This window comes from Sceloporus occidentalis, unplaced genomic scaffold (genome assembly GCF_023333645.1).
Source record: "Sceloporus occidentalis isolate IW3139 unplaced genomic scaffold, rSceOcc1.0.p SCAF_3, whole genome shotgun sequence".
In the NCBI taxonomy this organism is placed as follows: domain Eukaryota; kingdom Metazoa; phylum Chordata; class Lepidosauria; order Squamata; family Phrynosomatidae; genus Sceloporus; species Sceloporus occidentalis.
The window spans coordinates 103,235,844-103,258,969 of NW_028316983.1; the positions used below are offsets into that span (position 1 = coordinate 103,235,844).

General features: G+C 40.1%; 1 protein-coding gene across 1 annotated transcript in view; it reads right to left on the reverse strand.

The window, feature by feature from the left end:
* LOC149316500 (TLC domain-containing protein 4-B-like) overlaps nucleotides 1–22,343 on the reverse strand; it is a 45,661-nt gene extending 23,318 nt beyond the window's left edge. Inside the window, exons 1-3 of the mRNA XM_089515669.1 lie at nucleotides 22,255–22,343; nucleotides 4,530–4,695; nucleotides 1,962–2,051 (exon numbers count right to left, since the gene is read on the reverse strand). Of these exons, the coding sequence (XP_089371795.1) occupies nucleotides 1,962–2,051; nucleotides 4,530–4,687 (248 nt within the window). The 5' untranslated portion in view covers nucleotides 4,688–4,695; nucleotides 22,255–22,343. The remainder of the gene's footprint in view (nucleotides 1–1,961; nucleotides 2,052–4,529; nucleotides 4,696–22,254) is intronic.
* Nucleotides 22,344–23,126: the final 783 nt, after the last annotated feature.

Here is a 23,126-nt window from a genome sequence, read left to right on the forward strand (position 1 = left end):
AACCTTCAATGTATTTTACAGACTCAACAACCATGTTGTCACAGTGGTGTGTGCCTTTGCCCCCATAAAATGTATGAAGAGTGTGTGGTATTCTTAATACCTGCTTTTATTATGGCATAAACCAAGGATGGGAGTCATATGACCCTCCAGGTGTTGTTGGATTGAAACTCCCATCATTGCTCACCACTGGATATGCTGGCCAAGGCTGCTGGGATTTGCAGTCCAACAACATCTGGAGACCCATATGATTCCTCAACTTTTGCAGGCCAGAGTTAAAGTACAACACAATCAAAGGTGACATCTGAGCAACTATTGATCACAGGTACATTAAAATAAAGCAGCAAGTTAACATCAAGTTGTGGTGATACTGTTTATATAGCTGTTTGCAAAGAAACCAAGTAATGTTTGAAGTGTTACTCAGCTACAGGTTGAGTCTCCCTTATCTGGAATTCCAAAATACTCCAAAATCTAAAATTGCCCACATGGGTGGCTGAGTTAGTGACACCTTTGCTTTCTGATGGTTTAGTGTGCACAAACCTGTTTCAAAAATTATTTAAAATATTGTGTAAAAAATTAGTTTCAAAATACATTATCAGGCGCATATGAAGCATAAATGAAACCAATTATATATATATGGGACACTCCTTCTGTGTCTACAAAAATATGAAGCTTCATAATGAAAGTGAAGTCTTCTAATTAAACATTATCTTCAGCCACTAGAGCCGAATCTTACATTTTATTTGCTAATCTTGCCATTAGAAACCTCATTGGAAAGACAAAGATACAGCTATATTTTTACTCCATTAGACATCTTGCTGGAAATGCAATTTCTTATGGTCTTTAAACCTTCTCTTTATTCCATTAGAAACTTGCTGAATCACAGCTAACCACAGGTTAAAGCTATTTCAGAACCCACAGAAACAAGCCCTTCCATTCTAGCAATCGAAGGTAGCTTTACCTTTCAAGTTTTCTATTATATCAGCATTCAGTAAGCTTATTTCTCAGCTTTAACAAGTTGATTAGCCTTTTCTTCCCTGCTCACAGAAATATTTTTACCGTATGACTGAACAGAAAATCACTGAGCTGCTTCAAATAGTTAGTAGCCACATTTTTTTTATGTTGCCTTCAGTAAAAATCAATAATACGTTTAATAGCAACATTCATTTTCCGAGACAGACCTCCCCTCTGTTCAAAGATTTCATGTCACCTTTATAGAATTTAAGGGGGAATCAGATGGCCTTAGGTCGTTTCAACCACAGATTCTGAAAAGGGGACTAAAATGTAAAATAACTCATGGATCTTATATAAGCTTCCTGCACCAATAACTTTTCTGGGGAGAAAGAATATATACTGTACTATTGGTTTTGATAAACTTTCAGTGCTTCAAATAGAGGTTTTCTTTGCACGTACTTTTATTTGTGGGACTACTTGTTGTTAACTGCTTTTGAGCCAACCTTGACTCATGGCGACCTGTGGATGAGACATCTCCAAGACTCCCTGTCTTCCACTGCTTTCATAGCATCATTGTCTTTTCCAATGATTCTTACCTTCTCATATGGCTAAAATATGGCAGCCCCAATTTCCTGGCTCTCACAGAGAGTTCGGCCTTGATCTGTTCTAGAACCCATTTGTCTGTCTGTAGGACTACACAACTAAAACATTTCTTTAGATTGGCGTTGCTGGTGCTGAAGCTGTTTAATGATATTTAGAGTTGTGAAGTAATTTTAAAACACTGTGCTAGAAATCCATGACCTCAAAATATTCTTCCCAGTTGCAATCAAAACAAAGATGAAAGCCTCTAAAACACTGCTTCATAAATGTCAGGGATTTTTGTACAATAAGTAGCCATAAATTTTTAATTATGCCTGAAGAGATCATTTCTCCAGCAGAACAAATAACAATGTGATGGGGCAAGGAAAGGAGATGGAGAAGAGGGATTTATGAGCAAGAAGATGCCTTACCAAACATGGTCAGCATTAACAGCTTCATCGAATAATAAAATATACATGCAAAATGCTCCAACCACCAAGGCATGGAATGAAGAAACTGTCCTAAAAAGAGACAAAAATAATCTTCATTAGGAATGTACTGTTCTACAACTCTAGAAAGAAAGATAAAGAACTTTCTGGTGTTATAGAGAAAGAGTGCAACAGATACCAGAAGTTTTGGAAATTCTTAAGGAGATAATATTTTTAGCCACAGTTGACAAAACCATTAACATAGGCCACAAAGTTTTTAATAAATAAATATATACATAGCAGGGATGGACAAATGTGCCGGCTGAAGTATCCCTAAAAACCTAACCAAATAAATAAATAATCTGGAGATGGTTTTAGGGCAGAATAGAAAAATGTACTGGGGAAAAGGAACATCTAATTCCTGGTTCTACTCGTTTCTATTGTTCTGCCAGCATTCACCTTCAGATTCTCTCTATGGTGTTTAGATTTTATCTTAACAGAAACAGATTACACTGAAGAAGTGGGCTTGAGGGCAGGGGGTTGCCTTGGTCTCTAAGGTTCACACACACCTAAAAACTAATGCTCCAGAAAGAATCTGTGCTTCTTCATTCAGTTCAGCAATGGTAGTGACAGTAGCTCTGTGGGGATCCCAAAAAAACTACTCCCATAACCAAAGTGAACGAAAAACTACCTGTGTATACAGGAGCTGTATGCATTCATCAGAGAGGCTTGGGATTTCTGTGGAGCCAGTGGTTATGGTGCAAAAACCATAGCCAGTGGATATGGTGCCTGAAGACTAACATCCAACATTTATTTTTTGGGATTTATGGCATTTTAAAATAGTTCTGCTTGTTCAGTGTTTTGTTTTCTAACTTTCTGATTTCAGTTAAGAAATGCTTTTAAACTTTACATTTTGTATTGCTGTCCTTGTTATGCTTTAATTTGGCATCACTCCAAGAAAAAAGAAAGACAGAGACCATTTAGTATAACCTCTTAGAAATGTGGATCAATAGTTCTCTTTGAACCACCAATAAGTCCAATAACTAAATGAAATAGTTTCAGAAAGGAAGCTAAACAGCATTTTAATACCATCTTTCCACTAAAAAAAAAATACCGATCAGGATAGCTAATTAAAAGTGCTGAGAATAAATAACATTATACCGTTAAATTAATTTCCATTATCAATGAATAACAAATAGCTTGGGTCTACGTATCTACATAAGCCTGGCCAAGTTTTAAGGTCTTGGGAAAAGGGCTTTTTCTTGTCTAACCATCATCTCAGGTACACTTGGTGAGGACATAGGTAAGGAATTCTCTTCCATAGGAAGTTTGGTTAGCCCTCTCTTTGCTCTCTTTTCACTATCTCTTTAGTTAGACAGGCTAATAACTTTTAATCAGCTGTACAAATGTGTGTGTGTGTTTAAATGGGGTATGTTATTGTTATTTTCCTTATGTTTTAAATCTTTTAAAATTATTTTTATAAGATAATTTAAATTGGTTTTGTTTTTAAGTATGCATTATATTTTGTTGTATTTTGTTTTAAGCTATCCTATAAATTACCTTGGATCCCATATTAGGAGAAAGACTGGAAATATAAGTAAATTAAACAAAGAGAAAAAAGTTTAAAAAGGCCAAATTGAATATATGGATTTGTTCATGTTTAAGAATAACACGCTGGACCTTAGTAGTCTATTAACAGCAGACAAGAAGAGACAAGGTACAATGTAATGTTTTTGCAGAAGTCTTTCAAAATACCTTCTTATGGGGTGTGGAACTTTTGATCCTCAGATGTTTTGACTTAACATCTTCCATCAGCCTCATCCGGCATGGCAAACGACAAGAAACTGTGGAAGTTGTAGTCTAAAACATCTGGATGTTTTGCTACAAAATATACTTCTTTGAAATAAGGTAGACAATGATTCATCAATTGGTTTTCAACAGAAAACACTGCTTCGTCTTTATCCTGTTCTTGTGTTTTGTAATGTTTGGCGAACTAAGCTTTCTAGTCAGAAGCTGATGTTCTGGAGAAAAACTTTGGCTGAAAAGTTTACATGTACCAAGCTGCTATCAAAAAAGAGGGCACCCTTAGTTAATTGGATACGCCTCTCCACAAATGGAAACATATACACATTACATACACAGTGTTTTAAGATAAAATATTTAAAAAGGTAACGATGGTTCAACTATTATTCAACTCCACATAAACTAATCTAAAATGTATTTCAATGCTTATTTTACTTATTTACTGTCTGGTTAAAAATAATAATAAATGTAAGCCGCCCTGATAGCCATTAGGGCTGAAGGGCAGGATATAAATACCTAAATAAATAAAAAAAATATTTAAATACACTTCCATCTTTATATATATGCAACCAAGGTGATTTCGCTATGAAAAAATGATTCATTTAACAAAATTCCTAAACACATTTTCTTGGAAGCAAGAATTCCCATTTTAGAATTTACAATTTTGGCAAGTGCACTTGGAATCACATTTTAATTATTGTGAAGTTGTCCGATTTTATTTTGGTGTGTGTGTGGTTTTTTTAAATACGGTTATTTAGAAACATTTACCTTGAATTCCATTCAATCTTCTTCTTTTGGTCAAGATTGTTAAAACCAGAGGTTAGACGTGCAGAAATCCAAGAACTTAGCGAGTGGAAGCCAAATTGAAATATAGCAAAACTGCTAATGATAACAGCCAGATTAAGTTTACTGAAGGTAGCCATCATTTTTCAGCCTGTTGAAAAACACAAAGTGCCTTAGTTCAGACATGTATTGAAACTTTAGTATGTGTAAAGGAACGACAGTGCTAGTTTTAAAATGAAAAATTGCATTAATACAGATACTGCAGTTCTCAACAGCTATATTGTGAATTGTGGTAAAGCACCCATGCAATTGCAAGTGTCCTGTGCCTGTATAAATATTTGTCCCCTATAGTTTTCTTGAGTTCAAAAGAATGTTTTGTACCCATTATTCTCATCAAAGTTTTCCAAACAGTGTACGTTATCACTCTAAATAAACCTGCTGCATCATCCTGTCCTCAAATTATGTCAGTTGGACAAGAAAAAGATTTCCACAAAATTCAATGTACAGTCTACCCTTGCGATATACAGACTTCCCTTATGCAGCTTTGAACGTAGGAGTATGGGAAATGGCAAGGCTGAGCACCCTTTGCGTTTGGCTGGTCAACCAATTGCAAATCCACCTAATAGTTGCATTGTATATCATCATCATCATCATCATCATCATCATCATCATCAAGATTCAGCCCCAAACTGTTCAGAGCACTGTGTATTTGTCATGTCACACACTAGTAACAGCACCAGGAAGCACAAATACAGTTCCCAGTGAACATATGTAATCCAAGGACATAGCACAGAAGAGAAATGAGAGGCACAATACCACTATATCTCTATACTGACTCCATTGGTGAATTTTGTCACACTAAGAAATGTTATATAGCTGCTGTGAACCAACAGACACTGGGAAACAACCAATGGGATCTAGCCTCATTGAACAGACAGACACTGCCATAATTGGTGGGGGGGGGGGGGGGCGGGCTGCACATGCCTTTAAGTCACTAGTTGACTCATGAAGACCTCATGAATTTCAAAGGGTCTTCTTAGGCAACCAATACTCAAGTGGTTTTGGCACTTCCTTCTCCAAAATATAGCCTACAGCACCTGGTATTCCTTTGCAATCTTCCATCCAAATACTGACCAGGGTTGACTCTTAGCTTTGAAGATCAGACAGGATCTGATGCCTTTAGGGTATTTAGGCCCACTGCTGTATAACTGCTGTTTCTCAAATATTCACTCCTTTGCTTCTAATAAGAACATATGCACAGGGTCTGTTGGAGCTGCTATTCATTCTCAGCACAATTTTCATGTCTTCCACCTCCCCAGAGACCTTTACTCATCTCTAGTGTCATGCAACCTGTTAGTGACCCCCTACCTCAACAGGAAAGATCATGGAAGAGCCAACTGATCCTCAGTGGTACGGGCATCATTTTTGCTCTAGTAGGGAACCAGAGCCTTTCCAGAATGTTTGAGACAGCAATGCCAGAGACTCACTCATATGCAGCATGGAGAAGCATTAACAGGAAAATGATCTTCTTTGGCTTTAGTCTGTCACATGGTTTTCTCAGGCACAGGGGCTCTAAAGGGAAATACAGGCTGGCAGACGTCTTCCTCTGCACTAAGGGCAGAACTCCCTCTATCACCATTCAATAAATCTGTGATTCTGTCAGCTGCCTGTGATAATGATGGTTGAAACAGATGGCCTCTCCCACACTTGTTACTCACCCCAAGTGCCTTCACCATGAGCTCACAATAAGAGGGGGCACAGCACAATCCATGCCAAGGCTACATAGGACTATTTTACCCACACAGCTTCATCACTAGAGTGCCAGAAAGAAGTCTTTAGGGCAAGGTCAAGCTATTTAAATTCTTTCCAGCATTACTACTGAGTGAACCCAAGCACTGCTCATGCCATGAAACAAATATGCGAGGAAGGTGACAAACCAAGTTTGTTGGGAAGGCAGAGATGCCTTCTGGAAATGCTTTCAGATTTGGGATGGTAGGGATATGGACAGCCAGCATGGTATAGTAGTCTGAGTGTTGGACTATGGAGATGAGGCTTTGATTCCCTGCTTGAGCATAAAAACCCACCAGGTGATCCTGGGCAGCCACAATCTCTCAGCCTTAGAAGATGGCAATGGCAAACCCCCTCTGAAGAAACTTGCCTATCAAACCCTATGATAGGTTTGCCTATAGGGTTACCATAAGTCAAAAATGATTTGGAAGCACACAACAACAAGGGATATGGGCAGATTTGGTAATATCATACTGTCTCCATGATTAAAAATAATAATAATAATTTATTTATTTATATTCCACTGAATTGTGCAGGAAAGGTTATCCTATAGGAGAGAAAGGGCAGGGATGGTGATTTCGGTACCAATGTCAATATCAATGTTAGGAGCAGTAGAAATAACAGCAACAGTAATAGTAGTAGCAGGGGGAGGCAGGTCAAGGAGGCTGATCTGGGAAGGCCTGCCGGAAGAGATCTGTCTTGATTGCCTTTTTAAAGGCTTCCAAGGTGGTAAGATGACAGATCTAGTCTGCAGGTCAATCCAGAGTCTGGGAGCAGCAAATGAAAAAGTCCTCTGGGTCACCGCAGACAACCTAGTTTTCCTAGGTTGTGAGGAGACTGATACCATTGACGCCTGAGTAATATAGCAGTGGTAGGGAACATGTGGGTCCCCAGATGTTGCTTAACTGAGCCATCATAGCCAACAGTAAGGGATGGTAGGAGAAGCAGTCAACCACCTCTAGAGAGACAGCCACAGATTCTCCACCACTGAGAACACTGCATGTGACAGACCAAAATCATGTCTCCCTTCTCCTGGCTTTAGTTTATCACAGCCCTTGGGATGTTGTGATATGGGTTGTGGGTGGAAAGAAGGGGAAGGAATTGCAAAACAGTTTGACAATTGAACAGGTATTTAATTTGAGTTCTATCCAGCTAGAACAAGGAAAGTAAGAGGGGAGTGAAGCAGAGTTCAGGGGAAGGTCAGGAAGGATATAACTCAGCCTAGGGAGATAGCTTTGTATTGTTCATGTTTAACCAGAAATCTTGAAAATAAAACTTTTAATGTTTAGTATATAAGCACTGCCTCCAGAGCACAAAAGAGACACACACTTGTCTCTTTTAAGAATTATTTTAATTCTCTTATGAGTGGATCATGGAGAAGTGGTAAGCTGGGCAACAGGGGAAGAAAAGGTTGTGTGGGAAATGAGATCTGTCTCAGAGTTGGTCACCATCGTCTACCTACGATGGATGTATTCAGTTCACAACAAAGAAAAACTATTCTGTGCTCACCAATCCTGTTGGTTACACACCCTCCAAACCTCCCCAAATTTCTATGCACTGAGTGGAACTTTAGCAAATATGTACTAAGCTTGGAAACGTTATTTTTTGGACTACAACTCTCATGGTGTAATGGTTTGAGCATTAGACTACAACTCTGCAGAACAGGGCTCAAATCCCTGCTCAGCTATGGAAACCCACTGGTTGACTTTGGGCTAGTCACACTCTCTCAGCCTAAGAGGAAGGAAAAGGCAAACCTCCTTTGAACAAATCTTGCCAAGAAAAAGACCTAATTGGTTCAGCTTAAGATCACCATAAGTCGGAAATGACTTGAAGGGACGCAACAACAACAATATTATAAATGGTAAGGGCACATTTACCACATTTATTCTATGGAATGACTGTCACTGCTACTGTCTAATGCCCCATTTCCTACTATCCCTCTTGGACATTTCATTTTGCTGCTGACAATCACAATTAATTATCCCAGGATTAAAAATTCTTGCAAAGCTGTAGCCATTTTACCTGGATCATGGGATTACTCTGCCCATTTCACTGACTTAGGCAGGACTTGCATGTTGTTATATTCATATAACTGATATAATTACATTTCAAAATTGCTTACAATCAAAAAGGAAATGTTTTAAAAATTCTACAGACAGCCTTAACAAAACAAGAGAACTAAATGTAATAAAAGCAACAGATAAAACAATAGCAGCAGCAGGAGAGTATACAATAAAAGTCTGAGCAAACAAAGCAGGCCCAGCCTGGCGCCTAAAGCTCGCTAAACTGGATGATAAACTGGACTTGAGTCAGGGCCCCTTTTAAAATAATTATAAAAGAGGACCTTTATCTGGTTGTCACTTTCCTAAATACTATCCCAACAGGCACTTGAAAAGGGGCCTCTGATGACATTCCTAACAAGTGCATTACTTAAAGGCAAATTACACAGAACTCAAGATAGTATCTCTAATGTTTTAAGAAGTGATTTGAGCAGAGTGTCACCTGTTAGACCAGCGCGCCATAGCCAACAAATACCTGCATTAAAAAAATGTATTGGATAGCCAGGAGCATTTCAGACTCTAGTGCTGGTCTGCAGGTTACAACCATCTTTATTCCCCAGAATACATCTGAGCAGCATCTGTACCCAGAGGCATTCTTTAGTAGTAAAGATGGTGACTGGCTAAAGAATAGGCACTTTCCCTCGAAGCAACTCTGCGTGCCTGGAGAAAACAAAAAGAAGAAATCAAAGATATAGCTGTGTTAGTCTGTAGAATCAGTACGTAGAGAGATCTTGTAATACCTTTGAGACTAACTGAAAGAAAGAAGTTGGTAGCATGAGCTTTCATAGACTTAAGATTACTTCCTTAGATGCAAGTAAAATAATGACCAAATGCATCTGAGGAAGGAGACAAGTCTAGGAAAGCTCGTGCTGCCTTCTTTCTTTCAGTTAATCTCAAAGGTACTACAAGATATCTCTACAAAAAGACAAAAGTAACTCAAATACCACCAGTACTGCCTTGTAAAAGGCAAGGGTTGGGAATATCAAAGAAGAAATTGGGGATGTCAAAGAGGAAACTCTCTCTACAAAGAGAGAGGAGGAAGGAGACAGGAGAAGAGGAGAAGAGGATGCTCAATGAAGAGAGAAAATGAAGAATCAAACTAACAAGATTTGGAAAGCAAGAGGTGGTGGTGGGAAAGGTCTATGGTGTGACTCAGTAGTAGAGTAGGAGCTGTAGGGAGTGTGTACATCAGAGAGAAGAAGAGAGACATGCCACACCTGACTTATGTTCAGGTCCCTTGACAACTTAATTGTCTTTTAAGTTTTACCATCCACTCTGTGAGATATGTGTTTTCTGAATTTTATTTATTTATTTGATATTTCATCTTTCCCCCAATATGGGGGAAATGACCACCCCACCATGACAACCATTTTGTGACTGCATCCTCTCAAAATTTTGAAAGTGTCCAAGCAGCTCCAGAACATGAGTGACTCCTAATTTAGGACCATGATTTATACACAGCCTTTTCGTGTATTAATCCAAACTTCTGTGTTGAAAGATTAAGATCCCTTATGCTTCCTCGGTTACTGCAATAAAAAGCAAAGCTGTGATTCGACTATGGAATAAATAAATGATACTTAGATTAGATAAAATGAAGAGGTAGTCTTAAAATAGAGAGGAAAGCCATTTCTGGTGCATAGCATTCAACTGGCTACATACCAGTTAGGGAAGCTAAATTTTGCAGACGCTTTTAAAACAAGATTTGTCTAATCTGAACTGCAACTCAATTGTCATGCCATACTTCAGCTTCGCCAAACAATAAGGTTTTGACAACCTTGAAATATTTCACACAAAAGTGATCATAGTAATAGATGTAAAGAAAAGTTATTTGGATACCAGATAAAGGAAATGGATACTTTTACAAAAAAGAAATATGGAGCCAGTTAACATATTGTTGCCATGCTTTGAAGACTGTGTGGCAAAAGACAAACTCCATCACTATGCCTGTGAATATCCGTGTGTGCCTTCACGTTGAACATCAACCTATGATGACCCAATGAATTTCATAAAGTTTTCTTAAGTAAGGAATACTCAGAGGTAGTTTTGCCAGTTCTTTCCTCTGAAATATGACCCAGTATCTGGTGTTTGTTGGCAGTCTCCCATCCAAGTAGTAACCAGAGCTGACCCTTCTCAGTTTCCAAGATCAGATGGGATCTGGTGGCTTTAGGTTATTTAAAACATTATATTACCATGACTAGGAAGGAACATTTGAATCATTGGTATGCCCTCATTACATACCCATAACTCCTGCCATTACACAGCAACCTGCCTTGTTTAAAAAAAAGAAAAGAAAAAAAAAAGGTGGGAGCAATGATAACTTCAAAAAATAAGCACACCATAGTATATGTATACATTATTTAACATACTCCTTCCTACACATACTGGCAGAACAGAAATGTCCTTGCTGGTGAATGGGGGAGCCAGCACTGAAGAAGCTATCAGTTTGGAAATAGTCTAAAGAAGCAGCATGGAAACATTTGCTTATTTATGCACAATGATCAAGTAAGCAGCAGCAGAAAACTGGGGAAGGGAAGTCTGCTTGAGTTTTTATAAAGGAGACACATTTCACTGGCCTGAAATCTGGCTAGAAGTGGAGACACAGAACATGATTATATTACAAACCTCTCTGATGACACACATACAAAAGTTTGGAAACAAAATGGACCCACTGCAAAATATCTATACATACTGCCTTAGCTATTTGTTTTAGATCCTACCTTTCACCCAGCAGAGGATCCAAGGTGGCTTATAATTTTAATTAAAACAAAATACAGCTAAAAAAAAATTCAATTAGTAATAATGAAGAACAAATAAAAACAATTTAGTAAAACAATGCACAAAATTAAAACAGGTTTTAAAAAAAAAAGACAAAAAAGAGGGGGAAGTAAAATACCCTCATGAAAACACCCTTTTATCGTAGCTAGTTAATGGCCCAACATGTTTCTAAATAAAAAGGTCTCTGCTGGTCAAAGGAATTAAAAAGGGGTCAAGTCTGGCTTGTCATAGAAGAATTTTTCATGGCAAGGCATCTCTTTATCATGCCTTCACTGTTTGGGTAGGGAGGCTGAAAGAAAGCCTTTCCTCAAAGTTTTTAAAAATCAGACAGCCTCATATAGGGCCTGAACAAACAGGCTAAAATAAAGCTGCTTCGGGTCACTTTGGAAGTATGCTGTTTAAATGATGCATGTGTCCTAAGAAGTTGGAAGCTGCGCCAAAGCCATGCTCCAGTCCTAAGGACTGCAGCATAGCTTTGGTGCAGCTTCTGGCCTCTTAAATGCACATGTCATTTAAACAGCATACCTACAAAGTGACCCAAAGCAGCTTTATTTTGGCCGGTCTGTTTGGGCCCATAGTCTTTCAAACAGTCTGGATCTGAGCCTAACCAGCTGTGTGACCAGTGATCACACACAGGACTTAATCAGATGGGGAAAAGCAGGGGTTTAAACAGACATTATCCCGTGAAAATTATGTGATCATGTGAAGATTTTCACATGACATCACAATTAGAGAGAACTTGTCCCAGCAATAACCAGGTAATAACCAGCAACAAATCATTCACAGGGAAATCTCATGGGAATATCCTGGAAGCTGACAGATCCTTTTTGGATCTATTGTGGGGAGGCAAAAAAAACCAACAACACTCAACTGATCTGCTCAAATCGCTAGTGGCTTTATCATGAGGAGTGAAGATTTTGGGGGAGAGGGTTCTAAGTTTAAAAAACTCTCATCCCTGTATCATAAAAGTGAGCTTGTCTGCCACAATTCAGCACAGCAGCAGAAAGCTTGGAGGTCTTTCCTCCACTTTCTCCTTACTTGGATGCTTGTTGATGTCCTTCAGAAGGCTCCTGGAAAATTAAAAGGCTCCTATTGTAGGTTGTGTGACATCCTAAAGAGGAACTGGAATTGACTGCAATATTGTCCCGCAAGCCCCATTTGTACATTTAATTAATAAACTCATGTTTTCAGCAGCTGCTTCTTTTGACTCTTTGCCTGGACTCCTCTCTACAGCTCAGCTGCCATCACTATTCCCTAAATTCACAGATTTTTGTCAGGCTGTCTGTGGTTCTTACAAGTACATATGTGTTTTCATTTACACATTTCTGCCTACCAGGGACTTTCATGAACCAAGTATAATTCCCATAGTTTTAGTTGTTCATTGCCCTCAAATCAACCCCAACTCATGGTGACCCTGTGGACATCCATAAGACCCCCTTGACCTCCACTGCTCTGCTCAGATCCTGTAAATTGAGGCCAGTGACCTCCCTGATTGAGTCTCTCCATCTGGCATGTCATCTTCCTCTCTTTCTTCTGCTTTCTACTTTCCCTAGATTATTCTCTTTTCTAGTGAGTTATGGATTTTCATGATGTGGCAACAGTTTCATCATCTTGGCTTCAATGGAGAGTTCAGGCTACAATCTATTCTAAGACCCGTTTGTTTTGTCTTTTTGACCATCCATGGTATCCTCAGCAATCTTCTCCAGCACCACATCTCAAATAAGTTGGGGAGTTTTCTATTTCCTTTTTTCATTCTCTAGTTCTCACATCCACACATGGTAATATGGAATCACTTGGAAGATTCTAACTTTTAGTACCCAGTTGTATATCTTTACACTTTAGGATCTTGTCTAGTTATTTCATGGCTGCCCTTCCCATTCTTTTTATTTCCTGACTACACTCTCCATTCTGATTATTGATTGATCCAATGTATGGAAAATCTTTTAACTATTTTGATTTCCTCAGTGTCTAGGTAGATCTTCCATGGTTACTATTTTTGTTTTCTTTATGTTCAGCAGTAAGCCTACCTTTGCACTTTCTTCTTTTACCTTCCTTAGTAATTATTCCAAGTCGGTGATGCCTTTAGGTGGCCCATTTAATTGCTAAACTAATAGTAATACCATGTACATTTCTATACCACTTATCAGTGCACTCAGCACTCCCTAAGCGGTTTACAATGTGTAAGCCAATTGCCCCCAACAAGCTGGGCACTCATTTTACCAACCTACAAAAGGATGGAAGTCTGAGTAGACCCTGGAGCCTTGCAGGATCAAACTCACAACCTTGTGATTGTAGTACTGGCATTTAATCCCTGCGCCACCAGGTCTCCTTTATAGTAAACTAATTACTAAACAGAAACTAAGGCGGGTTACAGACTGGCCATTTGGGGCAAGCTGTACCCGCCCCTTCCCCCGGTGTATTGGGGCCTCAGTGGCCAGAACGGCAGCTGCTGAGGCCCCGATCCGCCGCTTTTCACGCTGCAGGAAAACACCGCTTCCCCACAGCCTGTAAAGGGGTGTCCCTGGGGCTTCAAGCCCCAAGGACACCCCGCGGCGGCGGGGAGGAGGAGAAAGGGGCCACTTGGCCCCTGTCTCCTTTGGTCCGCTGGGCACAGCCGTCTGAAGGCTGCGCCCAGCGGACCAAACCAGGAAGGAGCTCCGAAACGGAGCTCCTTCCTGCTCCGCGCAAAGGGCGCACTAGATATTGCCTGATCATGTTTCCTAGATTTCATCCATGAAATGCTGGAGTGCCTGCATTTATCTACCAGAACTAGCAAGGCCAGAGTACATGTGCATACCACGCAACATTTCATACATGCACCAAGACATCAGAGCTTAAAATTTGGGAAGCCTGAATGACTACAATTAATGAGGGAAAGAGAGAAAATGAAAATTAAAGGTAAATAATTAATATCACACAGATGAAATAATGAAAGCCCCAATGTCAACCCAATCTCTAGCTAAATAGGAGCTAAATGATAAATTCTAAATAAACAAAAGGGCGAGGCTCAAGTCAGTCTTAGCAGAGCTTAGGAAAGAAGGGGTCAATATTCCGTCATTCCATTACGGAAATTCCAGTAAGTTCTTTTATATATATTTATTTTCACAGTAAACTGATCTAAGTAGCAAAAACTTAATTTAGTTAGGATCACTAATAGGTCAGAAAAATAGGCCTCACCTTGTGGAAGCAAGTGCCTGAAAAAGGTTTGTTGGCTTCCCTATAAGCCATTAAATTCTCAGTCAATTAAAATAGCACTGTTTACTAGCTCTGACTGTGAATTTAAATCCCATTTGGTTTGGATTAGAGGAACTCCTATGCACAGAAACTTCTACGTGGGTTTAAGAAGGTAAAGTTGATTTGTCCAAAGTGCAGACTATGCCTCTTGGGTCTAACTGCTGTCCTGCTTAAACCAGAAGTGCATCGTAGAATAATGTGTACTCTCCTGTTGTTATGTATTGCAAGAGAAGATTAGTAGTGATGGGAAAGCTGTCATCTGAACTAGGAAGCTACTGCTCCATTACTGCTCTTTTCCTTGAAGCTTGGTAGACTTCCAAGAAAATGGAGGGACCCACAGAACAACTATTTTAAAATCCCAAGTGTGGATTAAAAGTACTTATTTAAGAATTAAAGCTAGATGTATAAGAAGAGATTCCATATAACAGTATTAATACTTAGGCTTCACATTAAATAGGCTCAGCAATGGAGCTTCCTATGTCTCTGGAAAATAGCATCTTGTTAATTAGCCTCCAGGGGCAAGATTACAACACTTGAATATACCAGCTATAATTTCAACAGAAAATCAATTGAGAGTTTACTCTTCCACAGGGTGCAATGTTCAGCTCTTAATAGTAGGAAATTATTAAGAAATAATTTTCAGAGTGTGTTGAGAAAAATATTTTTTCAAAATGCATTGATTTCATTTGTTCAGCAAAGAACAACATATTTGATTAAATTTAGCTTTTAGTACACTTTTCAAAATAATACAGTATTTCAAAATTCAGGATGAGGGTAAGAATGATCTCTTCACCAACTCTGTACTGTTAGTACCAGTTTTAACATCTGTTTCTATCACTTGTCATTTCCTTGTGAAAGTCTAGTGGTGAGATTTAACTAAAATTGAATTACAACTAAAATTATCTACATATTGCATGAATCAACACATATTCTTAGTTCTAAAGAAGGGTTGATTTAAGAAAAAACAAAATCCATTTCAGCTGTAGCAAGTGGCAAAGTTCTTACAACAATAAATCATGATTGCTTGTTTAACACATTTGTTTTTCAATGTAAAGGACTGCTGATCTACACCCGATCAATTCAGCTGGAACAATAAATACGCAGAAGCAAGCTTCTGTGCCCAATTTTCAAGTCTCCCATATGCAAAATGATATTGCATAAATAGTTCTTGTTGGGCTCCTGATTAACATACACATTTATTGTTTTAATTTGGATAAATGGTACCTATCCTTTTATGTTTCATTGTATCTAGCAACATGATCCAACATCAATAGAGCTGTAGACAAACTATGTAATGCCCTTAGATAACTTTGTGGGCCAGGATCTTTAATGAACATAAGTTCTGGCCAGCTATAAAAGCTGGCTAAAACTGTGCATCCCTGAACTGCAAGACCCACAGTCCTATAAACGGAGAGTAAATCCCAATAAACTCCCCTGGGCTTCTAAGAAAACATTACAGAACTGCATTGTCCCAAAAACACCCCAGCGAACATCAGCGGGATTTGTTTCCAAGTAACTAGGGGTAAGATTAGATGGTTAAAACAGTAGTGCAATCTGGATCTCAGTGTGGTCATGGGGCAGAATGCGCTGCAGTCAGCCTGATGGAGAACCTTACGAGGAAAGAAACAGGAGTGAGACTGTAGTCTTACTGTTTATGGAAATGGTATATTCTCAGACCAACTCTGTGGACTGGGGGTTAAGGCACTATATTACATTTGTTCCATTCCTGTCTACAAAGTACAGTAGGTTGCATTGGGGACCTGTATGTCAGTCCATGGGAGTCTTGCTGTGACATGCTACAAAGTACCATCTTGTGCAGGGTGACCAGATGTCATAACCACAAAGGAGGACAAGGCATCGCAAAATGTAGAACACTCACGAAAAATGTAGAACAAGACAAAATAAAAGCTGCAAACATGCTCCTTAGTCATGCTCAAAATGGAGGCTATTTTGAAAATCCTCCTGGATAGAAGGTTGAAATATGGGACATGTCTTAGCAAAGGAGGATGTCTGGTCATCCTGCATCTTGTGTCCTAGGCTTCTTAATACCTACATGAAGCAGCTGGGTTTGAGCATTAGGGGATCTGGAACAAGACTGATAACATTTACAATATGTGGACAACATTTACTCTATTTCTGTTATATCCAAATCAGGAAAGATGTCAATACTTGACTGCAGAGGTGGACTGGATGAGAGCCAAAGAGCTGAAGCTCAATCCTGATAAGGCTCTGACTGTGGATGAGTTTCCCAAGTAAAGGAATTAGGCAGGTTACCAAGTCTGGCTAGTTTTTCATTCCCCCTGAAAAACAGATTTGCAGTTTATAGGTGCTCCCAGATACACGACTATCAATGCAATCCCAAGTGACTTTTATGGCTAGGATTGCACACTAAGAGCTTAGGCTAGTATCTCAACTGTGTCCACACCTGGACAAGGGATAGCCTGGTGACCTTGGACCACATATTGGTAAATCAGAGATTGAATAACTGTGATATGGTCTACATGAGGCTAGTTTGGGAGCTGCAGCTTATACAGAATGCAATGGCTCGGTTACAGATCTGAGGTGCCTTACCTCATACATACCCTTGTGTTTAAGGATCCATCCTGTCTACCAGTCTGATACTGAGCTAGGATTAAAGTTGATATTAATATACAAAGCCATACACAACTTGGGTCCAGGTTATCTCAAAATGTGTCTTCCATAGTACCAGTTTCCAAGCCCACTGCAGTATTCAGGGGAAGGCTCGGTTGTCCATGCCAGGAGTCTATAGCCTATGAATTTCTATCTAGTGGAGTCATGGAGATGGGGCTTCTCTGTGATGATACCTCTCAGGCCTCAATGCTGCCATATTTTACATGTTGCTTTAAAAAACAAGTATATCTTTTTTCCCCACGGAGCCAATAGTTCACTTGAAATATTTCCTACATTACATTACTGTGTTTTTAATGCACTGTGTCTCATTGCTTTGTTTGCTAGAGACTTATGAATATAAGAGCAAGTACACAATATCCCTAATAAATATTTAACACTGTAATGTTAAACATGAAGTTGGCGCTCTAATTTGAAACAATTACTTTTTGAGCTAATTTTACATAGCCAATTTGCAAAGGACTAACTAAGCGTCACATGGCATTTTTAAAAAATAACCGTATTGAACATTTGTTAACATATACCAGTATTACAATACACTAAGATGGGCTAGTAACAAAGAATTACATCATACATCTGCAAATCAGAAATGGTTCAACACAAAAACACAGTTGTTGTGAAGTCGAAGGATTTCATGACCGGCATCCATAGTTTTTGTGGGTTTTTTTGGGCTATGAGGCCATGTTCTAGAAGAGTTTATTCCTGACATTTCGCCAGCATGACGATGCCAACCACAGATGCTGGTGAAACAGGAATAAACTCTTCTAGAACATGGCCTCATAGCCCAAAAAACCCACAAAAAACTAATGCTGTTATTGTTATGTCCCTTCAAGTAATTGCCAACTTATGGAGATTCTAAAGTGAATCTATTATGGGATTTTCTAGGGAAAATTTGTTCAGAAGGGGTTTGCCATTGTCTTCCACTAAAGCTTAAAGTATGGCTTACCCATGGTCAGGAAGTGGGTTTCTATGGCCAAACAGGGATTTGAACTCTACCTTCCTATTGCCCTAGTCCAGTGATGCCCAAACTCTGGCCTTCCAGTTGTTTTGGACTTCAGCTCCTAGAATCCCAGACAACTGGCCACGATGGCTGAGGCTGCTGGCAGCTTACATCCAAAACATCTTGAGGACCAGAGTCTGGGAATCACTGTCCTAGTCCAATGTTCAAACCATAACACCATGCAGGTGTCTACAGTGATGCTACAGTTCTGTTTTAGTATCAAATGCATTTCCCTGTTAACCAAACAGGGTCTCAGAAGAGTAATCAGGAGTGGATGGGTGAAGACTATCATACCCAGTTTTTGGTGGGTAAATCACCCACATCCATTCTTTTCTACTGTAGTTCTAGAATAGCACTATGCAGTTGTGGTCTGTGGACCAATTCTGGCTGCCATTCCTTGGCAAGTTTCCAGAGGAGAAAGAAATAGCTGTAGCAATGGGTACAAATATGGTGCTAGGCCTTGGTACACTGGGGGGGGGGGCTCTTAGTATTCAACAACAGCTTAAGAAGCACTAGACAACTCAAGATTCATCTCCTGTGGGACAACTAAACTCACATAAACAGTATGAAACTGTCCCCAAAGTCAAACTCAATTGCATTAAAATACCCCTTAAAGTTTTGCGACTATAGTTTCTGTACATAAAAAGCACAGTTTTAGCAGAGTACTACATGTCACCCAGTTGTTCATTAGCCGCCTTGAGTCTCTATATCGGGAGAAAGGCAGGATATAAATAAATAAAACTATTATTCTTATTATCCAAACTAAAGCTGTGGCAATCACTAATTATACTATTAATGAATGCTGTAAGCTGTAAGCCTGTAAGAATATTGCAAGCTGCAAAAGCTGTGCATTTTTATCATACGTTACTGGAAGTTCAACTAAATTTATCTGTAATACAAAATATCCTTGTAATTGGAAAACTGGAACTTGGATTGTACATCCTACTTAGTTTTCAAGTTGGCTGAGTCAAGACTGCCAAGGATCTCTGTGGCACCAAAGAAAATGGTTAAAGAGTCCCTCCAAAGCAAATTCGCCAGGGCACCAAGAGAAGCAGAGCAAGTGACTTCTAGTGAAGATACAGTTACAAAAGTGAAAAGGTCAAAAGGGAAGGAAGAAAATCCAGGATTCTTTGCCCAATATAATCAAATGACTAATTTGTAAACCCAAATTATGAATCAGATTATCCAGATTATCTTTTGGACCAGCCTCTCCTCTCCAGACAATTCTCCAAACATCCCAATAGCTCCAATCCAAAATTGTCCATATTCAGAAAGCTTTCTGTGCCCTGCAGTCATAAATACCCAAATTCATTTCTTTATTGCCAATATTTCAGATTCTCAAGATACCTTTTATTATTATGAGAAATTTTATATGTTTATGTTGGCATGCAACACACAACGCTTACTCCCCACAGATTTTACATGTCTTTTCAATCCTAAAGTAGAAATACAGTGGGCCCTTGGTATCCGCTGAGACCCCCGTGGATAAGAAAATCTGTGGATGTTCTTGTCCCACTAAATACAATGGAACAATGAAATGGCATCCTTTATATAAAATGGCAAAAGGAAGGTTTCCTTTTTGGAATTTATATCTTTTTTGGAATATTTTTCACAGATGGTTGAATCCATCTGTGGAAACGGAAATCCAACTATGTAAGGAACATATGTACCATAAATCTATGTACAGTTACTTAGGAGTAAACCTCATTGAACCTATCAAGACTTGTTTGTGAGTAAACACATATACGACTGTGTTGTCAGATATAAATAGCTGCACTGAATTTTTAAATGAGGATGAAACAAAAACTACAAACAATGTTAATTCATAACCAGAAGTGCTTGCCTCCCTTGATTCATAAAATGAAATGAGGATGGACAGCAAGTAAAATACCCAATCCGCTGAGCAATGATCAAGCCTTTTCTCATCAAAGAAGACACTACAGCAGAAGCATCATGCAGAAAGCTAAACGGGTTACACAAGTAAAATTGGAGCAGCATTGGTCATAATGAGTAGACACCAGATCTTACACTGTTCTCTATTTCATACTGGTCTAAAATACACTACAGAAATAGTCCAGTTTGAGACTGCATTAACTGTGCTGGCTGAATGCTAGGGAAACCAGGGAAATTGTAGTTCATTGTGGCAGCTGGGCTGTCTGACAGAGAAGGCCAAATGTCTCACAAAACTACACATCCCTGGATTCCCCATCATTGAACCAGGACAGCTAAAGCGGTCTCAAACTAGATTATTTCTGCAGTGCGTTTTGGACCACTCTTTTGGTTTCTTACTGTTAAAAACAAATTTACATAGGCGGGTTCCACATCGCCAAAAAGTACGTGCTCGGCACATACTAGGGTTAAGAAGGGGTGTCCTTTCCAGATGCCCCTAACCCTAGTATGTGCCGAGCACGTACAAAATGGCGGCACCCATTCTACATGGGAGCCACCATTTTGATGTAGCGGACGCTTAGCGTCCGCATGTCTCGGCGCCATTATGACGCCGCAAGTGCGCCAATGGCGCTTTGCGGCGTCATAATGGAGCCGCAAAAAGAAGCTGCTTTTTGCGGCTTCTTTTTGCTGCGCGGAAGAGCCGCGCGGTTTGTCCGCTGTGGCTCCTTCATGCAGCAAACACCAGCGCCGGCAGACCGCCCTTTTGAGCGGTCTGTAAAGCGCCATAGGGAACTTTAAAAGTCTCCAGGTCTCTAAAGCACCTTGCAAAAATCCTCAGTGCATCTTTCCAAAGATGCTGGACCACTTTCTCGACAGTATTAAAGGAGCAGCACAGCGCTCAAATCCCTTCTGACCCAGCAAACATATCCAGGTTGGCCATCTAGCCAAGTTGGCCCAATGAAGGCATCCCTCTTTTGTGGATATGGGATGCTATTCTACCTGGGCAATAAAGTGATGCGGCAGCTAGCCCCACTCCCTGAACCCAGGGCCCTCTCCTCCTCCTCCTTCTCTGTGCTTTACTCCACCAGACTGCTGTGCCTTCCTGACACCCACTCTTTCTGCTTCCTCCTCTACCACTACTCCTTCTGTTACTAGGGGTTACACAGCAGCCCAGATCCAGAGCAATACCTCCACCTCCTCCTTTGCTATTACTATGGTTGCATTGCAGCCCAGACCACAAGCGACACCACCTCCACCTGCTCTTCCTCCTGTCACTACGAGTTCCATTGCAGCCCAGATCCAGAGCAATACCCCCTCCTCTACTACGCCTCTTACATTGCAGCTCAGATCCAAAGCAATACCACCTGCCCCTCCCCTTCTACTGCTACTCCTCCTGTTACTAGGGGGTGTGTTGCAGTCCAGGCCCCAGGCAATACCATGTCCACCTTCTCCTCCTCTGCTGCTACTCCAGCTGTTACTAGGGGTTACATTGCAGGACAGACCCAGACCCAGACCCCCTCCATCTGTTCCTCTTCCTCTGCTGCTGCTCGTTCTGTTACTAAGGGTTGCACTGCAGCTCCTATCCTGTGCAATACCTCCTCCTCCTCTGCTATTACTAGGGATTGCATTGAAGCCCTGACTCAGAGCAATACCACATCCACCTGCTCCTCTTTTTCTACTGCTCCTCCTCCTGTTACTAGGGGTTGCACTGCCGCTCATATCCTGAGCAATACCTCCACTTATCCCTCTTCTACTGTTACTATGGGTTGCATTGAAGGTCAGACCCAGACCACCGCCACCTCTGCTGCTCCTCCTCCTGTTACTAGGGGTTGCACTGCAGCCCACATCCTGAGCAATACCTCCTCCTCCTGCTGCTTTGCTGTGACATTGCAACCCAGACCAATACCGCCTCCCACCTGCTCCTCTTCTTCTGCTGCTCCTCCTCCTGTTAGCATGGGTTGCATCGCAGCCCATGCCAATAGCACCTCCACCTCTTCCTCTGCTGCTACTATGGGTTGCATTGCTGGACTCGGACCAATAGCACCTCTTTTGCTATTACTAGGGGTTGCATTGCATCCCAGAAACAGACCAGTGCCACCTCCACCGCTCCTCCTCCTGTTACTAGGGGTTTGCACTCACTACAGCCCCTACCCCAAGCAATACCACCTCCTCCTCCTCCTCCTCTGCTGTGAGACTGCAGCCCAGACCCAGAGCAGTGCCCCTCCACCTGCTCCTCTGCCTCCTTGCCAGGCAGCCCAGGGCCAGAGCAAGCAAGCCTCCTCCTCCTCCTGCTGCTGTCCCTGCCTTGGCTCACCGGAGAGGAGCTTGGGCCGCGTCCTCCTCAGGCGCCGGAGGGTCCCGGGGGGCTCCTGGCTGGCTCCATCCTCCTCCTCACGCCCTCCGCCAGGCCCACCCTCCTCCTCCTCCTCCTCCTCCTCCTGCTGCTGCTGCAAGGCGAGGCCAGGCTCCCTCTCCGACTGACTGCAGGATCGCCTTACGCCTGCTGCTGCCTCTGCCTTAAAGGGGCCGGACTTTCGCTGCTGAAGGGAAGCCTCCCAGCCACTGGCAGCAGCAGCAGCAGCAGCAGCAGCAGGTCACTCAGACATTGTCATACAGTTACACTCTCTCTCTCTCTCTCTCTCTCTATATCACAAAATATTATATATATATATATATATATATAGAGAGAGAGAGAGAGAGAGAGAGTTGTATATATGCATATATAATTTAATACATATATAAATTTAATATAATTTATAATATATATTATATGTATTATAAACTATATATAAATATAAATTACTTATATATATATATATAAATTATAAATATATTATATATAGTTTTCTCTTTTTAAAATGTGTTTTATTCTTTTAATAACTATCTGTTTTAAATTTTAATAATTTAATTCCTTTTTAATGCACAATTTTTTTACAATTTTTTTACAAAATATATAATATACATATATATATAATTATACATATATACACACACACATACATATAATACTATATATATATATATATATATAAAACATATATATAATTATCTGTCTTAATATTGTAATAAATTAATTCCTTTTAATGCACATTTTTACAAAAATTAATTTTACAAATTATATAATATACATACATATATATATATATATTCATATAATTATATATATATATATAACTATCTGTTTTA